The sequence below is a fragment of the Arachis hypogaea genome, chromosome 13 (assembly GCF_003086295.3).
Source record: "Arachis hypogaea cultivar Tifrunner chromosome 13, arahy.Tifrunner.gnm2.J5K5, whole genome shotgun sequence".
Classification (NCBI taxonomy): domain Eukaryota; kingdom Viridiplantae; phylum Streptophyta; class Magnoliopsida; order Fabales; family Fabaceae; genus Arachis; species Arachis hypogaea.
Window position 1 is genome coordinate 49,730,041 of NC_092048.1, and position 21,043 is coordinate 49,751,083.

General features: G+C 33.3%; 2 protein-coding genes across 25 annotated transcripts; one reads left to right on the forward strand and one right to left on the reverse strand.

Moving 5' to 3' along the window:
- The first annotated feature begins 3,633 nt into the window (after positions 1-3,633).
- On the forward strand, positions 3,634-6,475 carry LOC112735913 (uncharacterized). Its single transcript, XM_025785344.3, has 3 exons — positions 3,634-3,766; positions 4,213-4,342; positions 5,713-6,475. The coding sequence occupies exons 1-3, from the start codon at positions 3,634-3,636 to the stop codon at positions 6,473-6,475; spliced, it is 1,026 nt and encodes a 341-aa protein (XP_025641129.2).
- A 6,613-nt stretch (positions 6,476-13,088) lies between these two features.
- On the reverse strand, positions 13,089-21,038 carry LOC114923969 (pentatricopeptide repeat-containing protein At5g66500, mitochondrial). 24 transcript variants are annotated; one of them, XM_072211905.1, is made up of 10 exons: positions 20,507-20,916; positions 20,235-20,370; positions 19,355-19,652; positions 19,105-19,165; positions 18,292-18,515; positions 15,995-17,508; positions 15,334-15,459; positions 14,678-14,858; positions 14,298-14,476; positions 13,089-13,946 (listed from the first exon to the last, which is right to left on the reverse strand). In XM_072211905.1, the coding sequence occupies exons 6-7, from the start codon at positions 17,012-17,014 to the stop codon at positions 15,415-15,417; spliced, it is 1,065 nt and encodes a 354-aa protein (XP_072068006.1). In that variant the 5' UTR covers positions 17,015-17,508; positions 18,292-18,515; positions 19,105-19,165; positions 19,355-19,652; positions 20,235-20,370; positions 20,507-20,916; the 3' UTR covers positions 13,089-13,946; positions 14,298-14,476; positions 14,678-14,858; positions 15,334-15,414. The 24 variants fall into 24 exon arrangements, with proteins under 24 accessions (XP_072068006.1, XP_072067998.1, XP_072068007.1 ...); XM_072211897.1 differs by having other exon boundaries at positions 15,334-17,508; positions 19,105-19,162; positions 19,502-19,652; positions 20,235-20,316; positions 20,507-21,038; XM_072211906.1 differs by lacking the exon at positions 19,105-19,165 and having other exon boundaries at positions 14,678-14,758; positions 19,514-19,652.
- Between the last annotated feature and the right edge of the window lie 5 nt (positions 21,039-21,043).

The window sequence follows — 21,043 nt, forward strand, 5'->3', positions numbered from 1 at the left end:
CGGAGGAGGGAACGATACACCGATTTGGACCAAAAAGCCACATTGCAATCATCAAAATATCCCTCAGTACCGGGCATCAGATGCTAGTCAATGAAGGCCGAAGCATCGAAGCATCGATCCATCACGGAAGGCACAACACCTTCCTCCTCTAGATTCTCACTCCTAATCTCTTCAGGCATCTTCCGTTTCTGAGAAGCCTCAGCAGCCGAGACCATGATTACCTCCTCCTCGAGCGAAAGTACCGGACCCGGAGAAGCATGGACGCTGCCCACGGCCCTAGCCGAGACCACCTCGTGCGATACAACCCGAGAGTCCGTGGCAGGACGGGATGAAGCGGTGGCAGGAAAAGCCGATGACGCTTCCTCCCGATCCATGGCTGCCTTCAACCTTGCCAAAGACGTCAAACCACCATCCATCTCAACTGAAAAAGATAAAAATGAAACGTAAGTACCAAACTCGGGATAACGGATAGTACATAAGCAAATATAGACACACACCAATATAAGCTTGGCAGGCCAAGGGATCCCCCATAACATCCCGATGATTCAAAGGACGCTCCCCGAAGAGATGCCAAAGAACGCTGGCGATATCCTTATCTTCCGGGGACAGGCGATCAAAGGTAACCTTCGCCAAAACTGATGGCCCAGCACCAAAGTTCCAATAAGTCGGAAATTGGCGCTCTCCCTCCAATGTCAACCAAAAGGGATGGTGCCCTTGGGCTGGGCGCACCTTGAAATACTCCCTCTTAAACCCATGGAAGGAGTCCTGATACAACCCAAATATACAGCGGTGGCGCTAAGCCCTAAACGACATATACCCTTTCTTATGTTTTCTCTCCTTGGTCGGAAGAGTGCACAAAAAAAGGAAAAGGAAGACGGGAACAGAGACCGGAAGCTCAAGGTATTCACACACAAGCTCGAAGCCACGAACCACCGCCCAACTGTTCGGATGAAGCTGAGACGGCGCCATGGAACACCGACGCAGCAATGCTTAGACGAAAGGCGAAAAGGGGAATCGTACGCCGAGCCGAGTAAACATCGATTCGTAGACCCACAACCAATCCGGAACGGTCGGCAAATCGAGATTCAAAATAGCAAATCCTCTCATCGGCATCAGGGAGGGCGAGCTCGTATTAACGCTCAGCATCACCACCCCCACAAATCGCCCCCTGATCGCGAAGTCTCTGAAGATCCACCTCCGTCATCCACGACGGAACCCCCCAGACGTCACTGGTCACCCAAGTATAGTGGGCGGGAATGCCCCTGGATGGGGCTACAAGAACACCCACACCTTCATTCCTCCACCGAGACATACCTAAAACAGGGGGAGGACCACCGTCAGCCTACCAAAACCACACCTACGAAAACAACAGAAAAATGACCGGGTACTACTATCCACCACACTAAAACACCTACAAAAAAGGCGGCGCTCATCCCCCCCCCCTCTCCCTCCCCGCGCGCGATAAACCAACTACCCCTGACCGAAGCACAGTACCAAAGAACACAGAAATGCGAAATACACATAAAATAAACAAACAGAATAGTAAAAAAATGGGATAGATCACCAACCTAATGAAGAAGAATGCGAACCAAAAAGACAGCGGAAGCAGGAAGCAGGAAAGTAGGCAGCAAAATACGAAAAAGGGAAATATAAGAGAAGAAGTATGAAAGTAGAAGAAAGAAAATGGATAGTGAGGCACTTCAGAAATGAACCAAGATGAGGGAAAGGAATAGCCAAAATCAAAACGGTTACGAGAGGCGTAAAACCAAAAACGCCCCTCAACTCCAACCAAAGGCAGAGGGGTAACAGTGGAAAAGCAATCCAAACATCTCCTCACATTAAATGCGCCCTCAGGAAATGTAATCGACGAAAACCCCTCGGGAAACACAACGAGCTCAAAGAAACAAAACGTCCTGAATCGATGTTCGATCCTTAAAAAGCAGAAACACTTCCACGTGACCCCACACCATTGCCAACCCGGCGAACGAGCCGCCGGACCGAACTCCCAACCGAACGACGCCACACTCGGCGAAAAATTTCACACCCTCCAGCAACGGAGGCCGACCTCGCTCGCCCTCTCGCTGCGGGAGCAACTGTTATGGATCCGACCCACGAATGCCGAACCCGGAATGGCCTCCGGACTCGGTTACCCGGGTTCGACCCATTTCACCCTTCTAGAAGGCCTGGAACCGGCCCAATAGAGCTCCTAACCAACAATCAAATTCAAATACCTCCCTTATCTTATCTAGGTAAGATAAGATAAGATAATTACCATCACCTATATAAAGGGGAGCCCCAGGCCCCCTCAGGTACGTCATTCACTCTACACACCTTGTACCTCTCTTATACCTCTCAGATCCATTCTGACTTGAGCGTCAAAGTGTCTTTGCAGGTACCACCCCCGTTGCTCCAACCAAACGACCCGGCAGCCGTTCCAATCTGAAGGTCCCCGATCCATCTCACAACCCGTACCAGAGATATCCAGTACATTATTCTTCACAAAAATATCCAACTTGCTTCTAATTCCTCTTCTCAATAATTTTAAAAATTAATAATTTACTTGATCTAATTAACGATTTTCCTAAAAACCAGAATTCATGTGCATCCATAAAAGAGATTTCATTTTAAATTTTAAGTAGGTGCTTTATTTATTATTTATATGCTTTCTATTGAAAAATTAAATTGCAGATCTCAAGAATGACAGCAGATAATGAGATAAATTTTAAGTGTAGGATCAATAATTGTTATTATAAAAATTGTTATAATGACTAAAATTGCCACCATAAAAGCTGTTCAGAATAAAATAGATTAAAAATTTTTATGATTTTAATCTAAGAATTAGTTTATCAACTAGCTTTTCATTATAAAATTATAAATTTCTCAAATTTCTTTAGAAGTTGGAGGGAGTCATGTTTTCTAAAAAAGAATTAGTTTTACCCATATTATAACATGTACAAAAATTATGTAAATCAATGGAAGATAAATTTTAAAAATATCTTTTAAACATCTCTATCTTCTTTTCTCTTTTATTTTTTTTTTTTTTAAATTTGATAAAGAAATGGTCATACTTTAAAAGCATGGAATTAGACTTCCATAAGGATTATTTATCTACAAATTTAAAATAAGTGTGTAAAGATTCAATTAAAAATTTTTAAATTATAAAAATCTAATTATAATTTAATAAAATTTAATTACAGGTATTTTCTACTTTTATATTTTGCTATTATACACATGCAATATTCCTCCGAAAATTATCATAAAAAAATTCAGGGTTACTTACATAGAGACGACAGATAAAACAAAATGATTATGCAAAACACTTGCAAACTCAATTTTAAAACGTGAGTAATTGAGGGGTGGACCACATCAAATAGAAACCAAAGAAAATTTATTAAGCAGCATAGCATCATCGTACGCCATTATTGGCACCACTACCAGTCTTCATGGATCACAGAAGTATGCAGTAATAGTAAGTAGCTATAAGAACCCTCACACTGGCTTCACATGTTAGATAGTGATCTCTTATTACTCACAGGTTACAGAACACAACTTTTTTGTGTATTTGTGAGAGATCATCAAAGACATACAATCATAATAATAATAATAATAATAATAATAATAATAATAATAATAATGGGAAGAAGCCCTTGTTGCTCAAAGGAGGGTTTGAACCGCGGTGCCTGGACAGCTCAAGAAGACAAAATCCTCCGAGATTATATCAGTCTCCATGGCCAAGGAAAATGGAGGAACCTTCCTCAAAGAGCAGGTTCATTAATTATTTTAGTGTGCATTATAAGATATATATAAGATCTCATCTCATTTTCATGTTATATCATGGTTTTTCCATCCAACGTGGAAATAATGTATGAAAGTAATAAGTGCTTTAGTCCTTTAATTAAAGGTTTTAGAAACAAAATAAAATTTGTGGTAAATTAGATCTGGCCAATCAAATTTCTATTTTCTAATAATAGAACTCAGACAAAGGCAGTTTCATCGGGATCTTTTATTTTTTCAAAGGAAAAAAATGTCGGAAAAGAGAAGTTAAGGGTTATTTTTTTACGAATAATTCTGCTACGGGTATATTTTTTTATAATAAATATTATTTTAGTATTAATAGTTTTTTAATAATTTTATTAACTAAAAAAATTAAATACATAATTAATTAATAACAATCGTATTCATAGATGCTTCGTGAAATGTGTGGCTGTGTAGGGTTGAAACGTTGTGGGAAAAGTTGCAGGCTTCGATGGTTAAATTATCTGAGGCCAGATATTAAAAGAGGAAACATATCAGAAGACGAAGAAGAACTTATCATAAGACTTCACAAGCTACTTGGAAACAGGTAATATATACGTTTCTTCTTTGCTCTCTTCACTTCTTCCATTCTTCTCTTTTAAAATGTTCCTCTCTCTGTCTATTATCTTTCTTTACAAATTACAATGGCGCGCCTTCCATGATTTTTCTTCTGTCTTAAAATAAATAATCTTTGCTTTGATCAAAATTAATAATATCTTAAAAGGCATTTTTAAAAAAATAAAATTTATACTATATTCGATACATCAAAAGGTTACTCTTTTTTTTGAGAAACTTTTAGTGTTAGATTTTTTTTTTTTTTGTTAAATATGAAATTTGTTAAAATAATCTATAATAAAAACAATAAACAACAATAAAATCTTTTTCTACTAAGTAAAAAGAAGGACAATACGAGTACTTCTTAAGAAATTACTCATGTTAAAAAAAAATTTCAGTAATTATAAATATTATAAAAGTACTGAAAATTTTAATTTTTATTCCTTTCTAATAAAAACTTTTTTTATATGAGCCAAATTAATGTAGCATACAATAGTTATTTTAAAATGAGTCAAGTAATAAAAATATTGAAAAATACAATTATACTATATATATAATGTAGCATACGATAGTTATTTTAAAATGAGTCAAGTAATAAAAATATTAAAAAATACAATTATACTATATATATATATATATATATATATATATATATATATATATTAAAAATTAATTAATAGTATAAAATATATATTAAAAATAAATTAAATTATATATGTATTTATACATGAATATAGAAAAATATTAGATTATTAGCTGAATTTATTATTTTAGCCATCACTTTTAACTATTAATTCAATTTTTTTAGTCTAGTAATTTAATAATATATTTTTAGCATATACTTTTAAAAGAAAATGACAAATCGATTTCTAATTTTTTGGTCCACGGACATTTAAATCTCTGAAGATTTAAAAATACATTTAAGTCCCTAACCTCTTCAAAATTTGAACATATCGATTCTTGAGACTAATTTGTCTAATTTTAAATATTCTCTCACGTGTACATCCGTATCAACCAGGTTAGTATAATGGAAGTTATATTTGATTTTTCTGTTAATTCTGACAGACTCAAGACTCAAGTGGCATTACCGATATATTCAAATTTAAAAAATGTCTATATTTTTAAATTCTCAAGAATTTAAATAGCTACGGATCAAAAGGTCAAACATCTATTTATCCTTTTCTCTATTTTTAAATATTGATGATGACCAGCTGATAGTTAAAAGCAATAAATTCTATGATTCTATAGCATTTTTCTTACAAATATACAGGGATTAATTTAGTGTCTGAATTTTTACTATAGGACTTTTGTTGGACATATTAATTAGCAACTTTGTGATTGCTTTATTGTTTTTCTTGGTAGATGGTCACTTATAGCCGGGAGGCTTCCAGGAAGAACAGACAATGAGATCAAGAATTATTGGAACACAAATTTAGGCAAAAGAGTTAGAGATCTTCAAACAATAAGCAGTGCATCTTCTCAGCAACCCAATGAAACAAATAATAACAACAACATTCAGAAACCAACAACAATGCCTCCTTCAACCAATAAAGTGGTCTCCACAACCACTCCCTCTCTGTCACCGTTAAACGATTCACATTCTCTTCTCGTCCGTACAAAAGCTTCTAAGTGCTCTAAGTCATTATTCTTGGATCATTCATCAACAACAACTACTTCACTGCAGCAGAACAAGACTTCTAGTAGTAATAATAATAATAACAATAGCCACGGACTCGATGAAACCGCCGCCGATCATGTTTTGCTGCCACCGCCGGGGTTGTTGCTTCCGAGGAACGGTGACAACAACAACAACAACACCATGGTGATGATGATGATGGAGATGGGTACCAATTCAGAAGAATACAAAGAGATCTCGACAACAGAATTGCTCTTGGATTTTGACGTTGGCGATATTTGCTTGCATTCTCTTCTGAACTCGGATTTCGAGGATATATGCGATTTCGGTTACAACAACAGTAACAGTAACTGCGAGGATCTGTTTGGATTCTCACCGCCGGAGCAGATGCAGCTGGATTCTTCTGATGAAGTTCTAAAGGAAGCCACCGTACCAAGCAACTTCCCTGACGAAACAAATAATATTGTAGAAAACATACAGTTTCTGTGAAGATCAGAGTGCTCATAGCTGCTAACAAACTAGTCCATTATCGTGTTCTTCTAGCCTGTTATGCTTCGGCTAATGTTATTTTTGAATATTTTGAAGTAGATCCATGTTGTCTATTATTATTACATGCTTATGGTGGTTAAATATTTTTAATAATATTTAAAAAATATTGTTAAAATTAAAATTATATTTTTTATATTTTTGATAATATTTATTTTATATTTTAAATTAAAAATGTTATGAAACAATAAAAATTATTATTTTAATTTTAATAATATTTTTTTAATATAGTTAAAATTGTATAATAGTCACCGTATCTATTATAATTATAGGCACTATGTACTAAGTAAAGTTGAAGTCTTTGATAAAATATAAAATAATAATATTATTTAAATATATGATGTTTAATGTATCCTTTGACTTTTGGACTTTATTGAATGGGTTATAAATTTATTAGACTAAAATGGATGCATGAATAACTTTTAAGTGTCTACAAAAATACGAAAATATTTGGTAACTAAAAAAAATTAATCAAAAAATAATAATAATTTATTTTATTTAATATTTATTAATTATTATGATAATTAATAAATATTAAATAAAATAAATTTTAACTGTTTTTTTTTTTTAAACATTATTATAAAATTATATGTAATCAAATAATTTTATTAAAAATAGGAGTTGAATAAAGTTGAAATAGAAAAAATTATTCTAAAAAGTAAATATTATGAAGTTTATTACATTGTATTTAAATTATTAAAAAAGATAAATAAATAATATTTAATAAAATTTATATAATTTAAATACCACAACAAAAACATCATAAAATTTATCATCCAAAAGGTAAGAATGGTAAAGTGGATGTTGATATAAAATATGATAGTTTCCTCTGTTCAAACAATATCAGATATAAGCTTCCATATCAATTTTTCAGATAATAGCTTTATGATGTGGCATAAGAGTTTTGTTATTTTCGTAAAGGAAAAGTTTTAGTATAAAATAAATAAAAAAATATATATGATTAATGTAAAAAAAAAAGATTATTGTATATATATATATGAAGTGTATTAAGCATAATTATTTATATGTTTCTCTATCTATCAATTTAAATTTTTTAATAAGTGATTTTATGATAAACAACATATTTTGTAGAATTTCTAACTTTCAAATTATATATATTCTAAATATTTTGTTATTGCTATTGCATTGTATGTAATTTCATGCCATTAACAGCTTTTGAATATTTGTATGGGTTTGATTAACAAGTATTTTTAAAGCAAAAATATCCAAAATACTAAAACTGAACTATGCACCATATATTTGTATATATTTATATACTTTTTTCACAAATTTCTTTAAATAAATTGACTAGCCGGCAGAAAAAATTTTCACAATAAAATGACAAACATTTTATAGAAGAATGAATAATAAAGTATTTTTTTTTCAGCAGTATAATAAATTTTTAATGAAACACTAAAAATCAATTACTATTATATATAAATACAAATTTAGTTTAATTATTTTACTTTTGAAGTTTGATTATAAGTGCGAATTAAATTTGATTATATTATTTATAAATTTTGATTGTAAATGTAAATATGTATGTGATCATTGTATATTATTCTAATATATATTCTTATACGTGTAGCTAATTATCCATAACTAATTTTGTGTTTATATAAAAATCGCTATCAAAATTTATTTATTTTTTGGTTCAATACATGAATTTAAAACATCAAATTATTTTATCCTTTTAATATAATTTGTTAGCAAATTCAACTATTTGTATGACTAGGTATGCAGAACGGTATAGCAAGAGAACGAAAACGAAAATGGCATATTCATCATAATATTAAAGTTATACTTCTGTTGAAAAATAAAGTCTTAATAAAAGATATACACTTTATTTCTTTTAATTTTAAAATAAATAAATAAATAAGTAAATTCTAGAGCATTTAATTTTGGCAAAGGATGAGATATCGTCTGACCTCCACCAATAAGTCCTCTTTTTGTTGACACTGCAATCTCATGCCAAAAGCATACCATATAATTGATGATCATGAATTACCTACCTCTGAGAATAACTGCTATCATCAAAATATCATATAGTAATTAATATGTACTCCTTATCTATCACTGCCTCCTGTTCAATTATGAGCACATAAAGGAGTATTTGTTTTTGGTATATGATGAAATGCGCAATAAATATAACACACTGCTGTTTTTGTTCATATTCATTTGGTATGGCGCAATAAATATAATAAAAATTTTATACAATTGTGCAACACATTCGGTTTTTTACAATTATTTAAGTAGTTAATATAAAAAAAAACAATTATTTTTGCTCACATGACGTTATATAATTAAATACATCAAAATAAATTTATGTATATAAATTAAAAAAAAAAGTAAAAATCTTATAGTAAAACATATGCAAATAAAAAATATATTATAAAAACATAAACTCTAGTTAGTAATATACATAGATATTATAGATGTAACAGTAGATATTTTAAAAGATTTGTTAAATAAGTAATCTAATTATTTTATTTATTAAAATAGATCATTTGTAGAGAATTTACGAAATTCTATCTCTTTTTTTATCTCGTTTATACGATAAATAATTTGAAATTGGTTGAATCTCGTTTATAATGTAAACATAAGACATATTTTTTCAAACAAATATAACGGGTACAAATGAAATATGTTGAAAACGGCAGACTACACATATTTCGTTTACACTCTAAATAAGATACAGTCAATCTCAAATCGTTTATAATATAAAAGAGATATGTAATACAATTATATTGTTTACATTATAAACGAGATATTGTACAACAAATTTCAACCAACTATAAAAAGATATGCAAGTGTTAGGCTTTCTCACAAACATACCACTTCCTTTTTTTCATTCTTTCAATAAGTATAGAAAAAATGTATATATGTTTTAAATTAATTCCAATATTATGTTATATTAATTATAAGCTTATTGTTTTGTTTTTAATCACATTTGTTGAATTAGGAAATAGATCAAAAAAGCATGAAATTAGAATTTATGGATAAACTCAAGTTCAAGTATAGTTATCAACTTCTCTATAACAAATATTTTTTTCTTCTTTATAAATGAGTGCGTCATAATTTTTTGACAAAATTTATCAAGATCTGGACTTCACCCAGGCGAGACCCGGTTTTAGTGTAGCCCAAAAATAATGTAATTTCACGAGTCTAGAGCCGGATAAGGGTCTCAAAAATTTTATCCGGTAATTATTTAAAGCTGGATCCGGATCAAGGTGAACCCGATTTCACCCGACCCCATATGCACCTCTAGTTTCAACCATCTAATTGACTAAATTGAGTTAGGATAGATCAAGAAAGATGTCATTTAACCAACTTAAATTGGTCGAATAATTAGCTCATTCGTCCGCTTAAACAAGTGTCGGAAATTTAAATCTCGTTTCATACATGTAGCAACCCATTGACAAGCAACAAATTAGTCTTTAACCTGTCATTTTTTGTTAGTCACTAACCATTGCTCACTTCACCAATATGTTGATGGTGAAAGTCCAATATTCATGACTTAGATATCAATTGATAGACTAAGCTAGGAGAGTTGACAAATATAGTAAAAAAACTAAAAGCTCAATATATTTAAAAAAGATGCGAGTTCGAGGATACCCAAACCAACTTTTCAGATATATATTTCTTGGTTTATCGTGATTCAAAGGACAATTTACGTAAATAAAATAAATGAATAAAATCTTTACGCAAATATAACATTGGCAATTTTCAAACACAAATGCAACAAACAGAACTGTATATAATCTGCTACACCCTGTAGCGAAACTCAATTGCACGTAATTCGCTACAGGCTATAGCGGATTACGTTGAGGCTGCGTTACTCATAAACCGCTACACTCTGTAGCGGTTTATGCTCATATGGTGCAAGACTCATAATCCGCTACACCCTCTAGCGGATTATGAAGAGTGTGGAAAACTGGGTTGGCTTATGTTTAAAAAAATTACACTTTCTAAAACCGGATTTATTTTGCATAGAATAAAGGGCATTTTAAGCCATTTTAAGTCATTTTCTATGCAAAACAATTTAAAAAAATGACTTAAAAAATGTTAAGAGTACTATAAAAGTTTGTAATATCTTAGTAATTTAGGTAAATACTTGTTATAACTATATATTTTATTAAAAAATTAATAATTGATTAAAAAAATTAATAATTTAAAAATTAAAAAAATATATATTTTATTTCATGCATTAAAAAAAGCTAACAAAATATTTAATTACGAGACTTTTTTAAAATATTAATGAGCTATCAATTCGGATTTCATGCATACTCTTTTGCCCATTTTTAATAGCTCATGAATATTTTTTTAATACAAGGTCTGAAACTTAAGCAGTGACTCACCTCCATTGATGAACACGCTCCTCCTCCAAAAACTCTTTCTTTTTCACTTTATCCTTTTCACGCCTTTTAGTAACGTTCCATGTCTTTATAGGAGTTAATATCTAGCACATTTGCTTAGTTGGGGAATTCCCATTTTTCTTTTGCTGTAAGTCCGAAATGGGCCTATTATTTTATTGCACCAATAAAATTTATCTTTTGAGAAAAAAAATAAATTTATTTAAATTATACTATAAAAAAATATTTTATTCTATACAAAATAATTAAAAAAATGGCTTAAAAGATGTTAGAAATACTATAAAAATTTGTAATGTTCTAATGACTTAGGACATTAAAAAAATACTCTACATAGTCAATAATAATTTAAAAATTAAGAAAAATATAGTTATAACCAGTATTTACTTAAATTACTAAGATGTTACAAACTTTTATAGTACTTCTAACATTTTTTAAGTCATTTTTTTAAAATTATTTTGCATAGAAAATGGCTTAAAATGCCCTTTATTCTATGCAAAACAAACCCGGTTTTAGAAAGTGTAATTTTTTTAAATATAAGCCAACCTAGTTTTCCACACTCTTCATAATCCGCTAGAGGGTGTAGCGGATTATAAGTCTTGCACCATATGAGCATAAACCGCTACAGGGTGTAGCGGTTTATGAGTAACGCAACCTCAACGTAATCCGCGATAGCCTGTAGCGAATTACGTGCAATTGAGTTTCGCTACAGAGTGTAGCGGATTATATACAATTGCGTTTGTTGCATTTGCGTCTGGAAATTGCCAATATTATATTTGCGTAAAGGTTTTGTTCATTTATTTTATTTGCGTAAATTGCCTGATTCAAACATTGTGGGTGACATAAACATGCCATATACCAAATATAAGAATTTAAAGTTGTTCTGTGCCAACAAAAAAAAGATTAATATACTAACCGTGTAATTTAAAAAAAAAAATGTAACTAAATGTATTTTTTGGGTGGCGATTTACAAATATGAATGAAAGTTAAATATTCTATATTTCTATTGATATAGAAATAATATGTAACTGTATACATGCATAAAAATAAAATGTAAAATATATTTAAAATGAGGATAAATCACGATTAAATTAAAAAAAATAATTTGCATAATTATCAAGTTCTCTAATGAGTTAAGAATTATACGCAGAAAATGTGTGTATAAATATTTTAAGAGAAAGTTTAGGAGACTAGTATTTTTATTAAAATTTGGTCGGATGAGTAATCTCACACTATTAAAAACACTAATAATAACTAATTGATGGCTACAAATTACAACTGCCCCTAACATTTCTTATATTTCAATATCACAACTACTACTAGAAAGATAAGGGAGCACTAAAAAATCTCATTTAACAAAACTATGAAAGGTATTTTGTAAGGGGAATGCTAGGGGGACAATAACTTTGTTGAACAATATGAACAATCACCAATCAAATAAAAACACACTATACCTCCAAATTAACCCTCTAAATTTTAATATTAAAATAACCATCCGTACACTAATAAAATGAACATCCGATATATCTATTGTTTACATTGTTTAATATTTTCATTGTTTACCTATACTTTTCCATTTTGTAAATAGAGCCGATACAGGCATGAGGTTTTCTGGCATGTGATTAAGTGCTTCTAATCATCATGCAATATTTATGCTCCACTACTTGAGTTCCACACTTTCACATGAGATCAAACTTACAATGACAATTGCACTACCAATAGCTATAGTGAGTGTTAATCAAGTAAGCTGAAAAATACTCGTTTTTTGCTGTTGAAAACAAAGACACATCTTATGTATTATTGGGCAAGGGGAATTCTCCTTTCTTATTCACTCAGAGGAAGGTTTTTTGTTTAATCTTTTTTTTTATTGACCAAGAATTAATTCACCTTAGATCAAAATTTTATTTAAGAATTTATCATTAATAAGTGAATTACTACATACATAAGATAAGATAGAATTTGAATCTTCAACACTTACTTAAGCAGACAAATAAGCAAACTACTCGAACAACAATCCAAGTTAGTTAGTGGAAGGATCTTTTTGAAAGATAAAAAGGGTGAAGCTTCATTCTTCTTTTAATAAGGTAAATAATTTTAATAAACCATAGACATCGTATAAAAATCATCCATGAATGTAAGTATAACTATCAAGACGTGTGTATTGATAAAAAAAAATCGAAACAGCATTAATATAGAAGGCGATAGTCTCTAAGATTTATAGTTTCAATTCATCTGGTACAAAAGTTTCACTTGAATCCTCAAAAAGTCAACAAAATGGGACATATTGATGGATTACAAGGAAAAAAACATAAATAATTTACAACATTGACCAGCCCCAATCTCAAGCTCATAGTATGCAGTGGCATTGTGCACCTCTATCTCATTATAAGTTTATTTCTACCTCAGAAACGTTTTAACCTGTTAGTTTCTAACAAATCCTCTCTATATTTTATTAAGGAGACAAACAAAAATATCCACAAGAGCACAATTACCTGAAAGGTTGCAACTGCAAATGGAGTTGTCTTTCTATAAATTAAGGTTTCAGTTGGTTCCTCCACGAATCCAGCCACCAGGTCCTTTTCTTGCAATACCAGAATAATAATCACCAACGTTTGCTACAAAAAGTGGATCTCTATCTTCTACACTGCCCTCACTGCTACCACTACCACTCACATTATCTAACTCTGACTTCTCCAACTCTTGTTAAATTCTCCATTTGCTTTTTCAAACTAGCTTTGCTCATCTGGTTGGCTTCCTCTGTAGATAGACCAATCATTGTTACTTTCAGAAGGAAGGGACTCAGTCCTGAATCTTCTTTGTGTACCCCTTTTCTCGAGGATTCTACTTTTTCCTGCTATTTTTGGTGAAACCAACCACCAAAAGGTAGCCTAAATTTGGGACGAGAGTCTTCGATTGTAGAATTGTTATCATCCAAATTGAAACAAGAGGAGTCAATGCATTCAGAATGTTTCCTATCATCTTCCCCTTTAGAGTTATCACGACAGCTGCTTGAATCTGAAATCCTCAGCAAAGAAGCTTCACTTCTACAGAACCATAAAAAAAAGTTACAAATCACTGTATGGAAATAAAAAACCTCACTTGGAAAACTTATTTCCAGCAAAGGCAGAATAGTTATGCTCTGTTGTTGACAATAAAACCATAGTAGATGAACCCAAAAGGTAGCAGCGTTTCAAAATACAAGCTAAATCACACTTTCGACAAGTGAAAGTATAAACTGAATTCAATTTAACCTGAAAGAATAACTATTGTTTATTCTTGGGCAGACTTGCGAATATTTGTTAATTTTACATATATGATAAGATCGACGTAACTAGGAAATCACTGAATTTGGATTTTAAATCAGTTTAAAAGGATAAAACCAACATGGAATGTACCTTCTCTCAAACGAGTCAACCATATAGGGAAATTTTGGTTGTATGCCTGTTGCTTCCGCAACCACCTATTACCCAGGATTACCTTGTCAACAGTATAATGGAACTGGAGTTCTGCAGCTTTTGAAATAACACTTAGTGGTATACTTGGATGGCCCATTTCATCTAGGGACTTCCTGAACCTATCACAGGGGGGAAAAAAAAAAAACTAAACTTTACAATTTTCCAAGAGAAATGAGAAGATTAATAAAGAAGGATCATACTCAGTGCTTTTATGATTGCAAAAAATTGTGTAATATCAGAGTCATGCAATAAGCAACATCATATTCTTCTTCACAAAATTTCTCTCTTTCTAGTATAAAATGTCACTAAATGAATCCTACCTCTGGAGGATCCCCTAAACTATCATTCATTTCCTCAATCACTTCTGCTGCTAAGTTGTCATCAACCACATCTCGCCGTCGCTGCAAGTGTCGAGTTTGGATTAATGTATGGAAATGTTGATCAACAGCTTCTTCAAGAATGTTATCAAGCACGCCTTTATCAAAAAAGTAGGGAGTATACCTGACAGATCCAGCATAAAGAAAAAAGGAAAAAGAAGGAAGTGTAAGCATAATGTATACTCTGTTATGTGCTTTTCTTATCATACATTATAGATATTCTACAACCATTAGGTATAATGGAATGGGGTAAACAACCAAAACAATTTCAAACCTAACAGAAAAATTTTCAGCTCACAACCATTGTAGAGATGAAAAATAAAATGCCAAAAAGGTCAAAAACCAAAATACACACCCAAAAAGAAGAAAAAATTAATGGCAAAAATAAACAGGCTATGATAAAGCAACTATTATTTCATATCCATACAATTGCACAAGAAACACGAGATATTCCTGTTGAATCACTTCTCTGGGGAAAAAATTGAGAGGTACCCTTCAATTCAAAATCCATATTCATATGATGGGTACTAAATTTCATACAACAAATTGTGAAAATAACACTAGGGTCATACGTAACAAAGAAGATAAGCAACATGCACCATTTAATTCCTTTAGTTGCAATTGCAATGTCTAAGTTCTGGGCACTAAACACAGGCACCCCATCGACCTTTTTTCCAACATCATCTTGTGAAATTGTCTTCAAATTGGAACAAGTGTGGTTTTTCCTGCATGGTATATAGTGAAGAACATTATAGATTAACCAAGCATTATAGTGAAGAACATTATAGATTAACTGAAGGCCGAAACATTAATCCAGCTATTGCCAGCTTCCTTGACCAACCCTTTTGTCCTCATCATGCTTCTTAACTCATCTACATAATCCCACTTTCCAATGGCTGCATAAAAATTTGATACAAGCACAATATGGCTAGCGTTATCAGGCTCCATCTGCAAGAGATGCTTTGCAGCAAATTCACCTCTTTCAACATCCTGATTAAGACTACAAGCATTCAGCAATGCTATCCATACTCCTACAGTAGGCTTAGTACCTTGCTCAACCATATTTTGATATGCTGACCATACTTCTTCCATGTTACCGGCTCGGCCTAAGATATCTACGAAGCATGCATAATGCTCTGGATCTGGTTCAATACCATATTTCTCCCTCAACAAATTGAAGCATTTTTTACCTTCCTCCACCAATCCAGAGTGAGCACAAGCCGACAACAAAGACAAAAAAGTCACAGAGTTCGGAATCACCTTATTGCCATCCTCCATCATCTGCTCAAACAGCTCAACAGCTTCATGTCCACGCCCATTCCGACCATATGCATCAATCATAGATGTCCAGGAAATCACATCCTTCCGACAAATTCCATCGAACAATGATCGAGCATGTGAAATCTTCCCACATTTAGCATACATGTCCAACAAGGCATTGCACAGTTGAGTTTCATAAGTGAAACCTTGACGTATCGTGATACAATGAATCTGTTTCCCTACCCATAGATCCAGATTCTCAGAGCAGCCAACCAGAGAACTGGTAAGACCAACCACATTAGGCTTCATCAAGCTCAGAATTTTGAACCCTTCATCATACCTCCTATTCCTGATGCACGCAGAAACCAAAGTGTTATACATCATGTCATCTTTCCAACCCTTCAAACTATAGAAAACTTTCAAAGAATCATCAATACATCCAACAGTGGAGTAAAAATCAATAAGAGCAGTGCTCAGCACAACCAAATCACGCCCCATGGACACCACCAAACCATGAACCTGTCTACCCAATTCCAAGGCCTTCAAAGAAGCACAACATTTCAACACAGAACAAAGTGTGAACTCACTGAGCTCAACATTCTCCTTTCCCATTTCTCTTAGAACACTTAGTGCTTCAAGGGGTAGATCATGCCTCAAGAAACTCGAAAGCAAAGCATTCCAAGCAACAACATCCTTGTGAACCATCTCTTCAAAGATCCTTTTGGATTGTTCCAAATACCCATATCTCGAATACATGTCCATCAGTGCAGTTTTTGCCACAGTTCCAATATCTGCACCGGTCTTGATCATGTGTGTGTGGACTTGTTTGCCACGCTTAGAGAGTGGTAACAAAGAGCACGCACGAAGGACAGGGGTGAAGGTGTGTGCATCAAGGTCAGAGCGTGTGCGTCGCACATCACAGAAGAGGGTCCATGCAGCGGCAAGGTCTCCACGGCGAACATATGAGGTGATGAGGGAGTTTACAAGGAAAATGTCTCTATGGAGCATTTCATCGAACATGTTATATATGAAGTTGATTTTGGAGGTAAAATAGTACCGAATCAATGAGCATTTTGAAACCAACCAAGAACAAGACAACTCCAGCCAGCAGATTCAAACCATCATCTCAATTCCGAAAGCCAGGGCCAGCATAGAGAGACGGGGCCAAACAGAGTGTCAATTCGGCCGTGAGGAAGTTACCGGGAGAGAAGATTGCACAACAACGCTGCGTTTGCCACTTGGTTCACAGTACCAAGAATCAATCATCTCAAACAAACCCACCAGCACGCACGACGTAGCACTCGGAACTCTTGCAGAGCCTAGTCGGAACCGATCAGAAACCACGCCAGAAGCGACCAGAGACGCCGAGAGGAGAGCTCCACTGCGGTCCGATGGCTTAACCGATGATAGGGAGTGTTTGAGGTAGCTCGCCGGTGTTAGCTCCACGACGACCTGGCACGGCGATCCTCTGGTAGAAGTAGTGTTCCTCAGGCGGTCTTCATGGTCTTCTCCTTCTGGAAGCGCAGCATCAGGAATCTTGTTAGTGCACCATATTTGAAATATCACTTTTCTAATTGAATCTTGGGACAACACATCATTCATTTATTATTAGATATCATTACGAATATTTACATATTTTTTCAATCAAATAATCAAATTTAGAATAATTAAATGATATATTAAATTATTAACCAAAGCTGCAATAAACGAAAAATCAAACATATATTTTTATATAGAATGATTGGTTAATGAATAATATTTAATATACACGTTGTGTAATTAATTTTGATACACGGTGTGAGTCTACATGTTTTGTCCCTTAAAATACTAGCAATTGAGAGTTAAAATATCATTTCCATTTCAAGAATATGTAACTACTCAACTATTGCTTTTTGGTGAGTGAAAATTTATAACACTACAAATATTGTGTGTAGCAGAACTGAAGTGTATCAACTATTGAACTACCCTCTCCCAAAAAATTTAAAAAATAAATAAATAAATAGAAAAGTATCAACTACCACTAATAGTTCATCCTATAAGTCTATGACATGTAGTGGGCTTTGGTGGAATCAGTCAACTCAGCAGGTGAATTACTCTGTATTTGGGACTAATTGACTTGTAGCCCAAAATACTTGAGATCTGATAAGAAAAGCACTCCCTTTTGTTTCCATCAATCTAATGAATCCCAATTTATATTTTTTGCATAACCCTTTCACCATTTCAGCCTTACCCATGCCCCCCAAATCCCTAACATTCTAGAACGCTATTTTCATTTATTACAGAACTTAGCACCTGACCTGAGGGATTTCTTGCGCTCGTAAACACTTTGGCCTACCTCCTTCTTACTTGTTTGCTTCTGCTTCTTTTCATAGTTTTTGGCGCTATTTTCCTTCCAAAGAATAGCCAAAACCCTTGCACGCTCTCCTTCCTTGATGATGATTCCACCTTCCTCACATATCTTCACGGTCTTCTCAGCCTCCCAGCGCGACTCTAGCAATCTCTGTATGCTCTCAGCGCAACTCTGCACTAATGCATTAGTCATTAGTCCTTCTCAATATGAATTGCAAAGACATACCAGCCAGTTAATAAGGTCTACATGAGTTCTTTTAGCAAAGTTCCTGTAAACTCTGCTTCTTGTAATAAGTTTAACTACTACCAGAATATATAGTAGTACTGAAATATGATTGCCACAATGCATAGTTATTTTAAGTAGTTCATCACTTATTCCTCTTAAATAAGGTCTTGGTTTTGAGTATTATAAATCATTAATTAAAAAGAAAACATAAAAAATAAATTAACGTACTAAGAGAACTATATATCTCACATATAATGAGCTAAACTCTAACCAAATAAATAAATTAATTAGACTCAAAGGAATACTTCAGTAAGTTTAAATTTTTAAGTGACTTAAACGAGTCAAATCAATTCCATTTTACTTACTAAATCAATCTCTTTTTCTCCTTTAATCTTGAATAATTCACACATAACATATATAAAATATAATATAAATTATAACAGTAACATACACTAACCTCTACAAAGAAATAAAAAAACAAGTGAAAAATCTTTCCAAGAATGGAAAGATCAGAAGAAGAGGAAGAGCTACCTACATTTCTCACAACCACATCTATAACTGGGCATGAATTTCCATAGAAGTTGAAAAAGAGGCTACTTGAAACAGATCAAACAAACAACACCATAATAAGTGAAGACATGGCAATAATATTGGTAAAAACCACTACTTTTATTGTCTCCATAGAATAATTTGGATTAAGATTGAATAGCAAGCTAAAAGTACTCTAATAAACAATATTTCATATTGATTTATTGCATGAAGAAAACTAAGTTAAGAAGGACTACCGCAGCAGACTGGCTCACCAGCAGTGGAGCAACACTGCTGCAGAGGCAAAATATAAGAGGTGGCAGCGGCAGCATCAGCAGATAAAGAACTATCAAAAGCCTAAAATAAATTAAACTTAGAACATACAACAACTGAAATAGTAATACCAAACACCAGACATGCATCAATGGCAACATGTATGCTCGGACAACAATGAGCTGGCAATGCTTCCTGGTGTAGTTATCTTTCTCATTCAGTTTTGAGACAGAACTTGGAGCAAAATCCAAAAAGACTTCACTGTAATTTTTCGAGCAGTAGCTACATATGAAAATGGTAGGAATCAATGAAAACCAAATAGAAGTACTGGAAATATATATTAACAAGCCAATTATTCAATGAACATTCTCTTCCAATACAAATAATATTAATACAGAAATGAAGTTTAATACGAAAACAATTCTGTACTATCATTTCACACTGATTTTTGTCATGGTGCATCTTTTATCTTCATTTTTTAATACATGTATATTTAATTGAAATGAAACATTATGCCGCCATGTCGGGTTTCTGAACTAATCACACTTATAACTAATCTTTCAATTCTTGAAGCTGAGTATGATCCTCAATAGCTTTTTTCCATTTGCATAAAAACAAACATCAAACCAAATAAAATCAAAAAATTACAGACTAAACACAACGCTAGAATAAGTAAGAACTAAGAAAACAGAACATCAAACCCAATAAAACCCAAAAACAAAAGATCTCCCTTTTCACATTTGCATAAGAACGAAACATTAGACCAAATAAAACCCAAAGACTGGAAACTCTGAACAAATAAATAAAACCATCAATACCAATCAAAACCCTAACCGTGAATGCTTAAAGTATGAAAAAATTAACCTGCTGATATGATGTAGAAAAACTAGCAGAACAGAACAGGCAAAGCAGTAGCAGTTCAGCACCACATAGCAGCAGCTGAGCACTACCACAGCAGCAGCAGAACAGAACCAAATATCAAGAAGTTTAGAAACAAAACCTAAACCAAATATCAGAATAGAAAAAAAAATAGTTTAGGAAAATTAGAAAATATGAAGAACCAAGAAATTGAAAACAAAAAATTAAATTCAAAAACAAAAAATAAGATCAAGGAAAAATTTGACCAAATAATTTACCACGGCGCTGCGAATGCTGAACGTGGCTGACGGTTGGCGCTAACGGGTGGCGAAGAGGAGGGTTGAGAGAGGAAACAGAGGTGCGACGAGTGTGGGAGAGGGAGACGGCAACGGCAGCGGGTGCTGAGCGATGGAGGGAGGAGCGACGATTGAGGGTTTGCGAGAGAGAGCGCGCCGAGGGAGACCTTGCCAGAGAGAGTCACCGCCGAGGGAGGAATAGGGGTTTACAGGAGAGACGGAAGGGGGCGCCGACGTATGGAGAATATAGTAGAGTGAATCGAGAGCCTTTCTCTGACAGTTTTTTGAAAAAAGTCCTGGGAACCTTGTTGCCACGCTTTTTATGGGCGTCAAAAGAGTTAGAAAAAATAGGGACGCTTTCAAAAATGTGATAATGAAAAATATTTCGCCACGCTTTAAAAGCATGCATGTTTCTCTTTATAGTCACGCTTTGGTAAGCATGAAATCTAAAATGTGGTTAAATCTCTTATTAATTGTCACTTTCATAAAAGTATGACAAGAAAAAAGTGTGCGCAACAG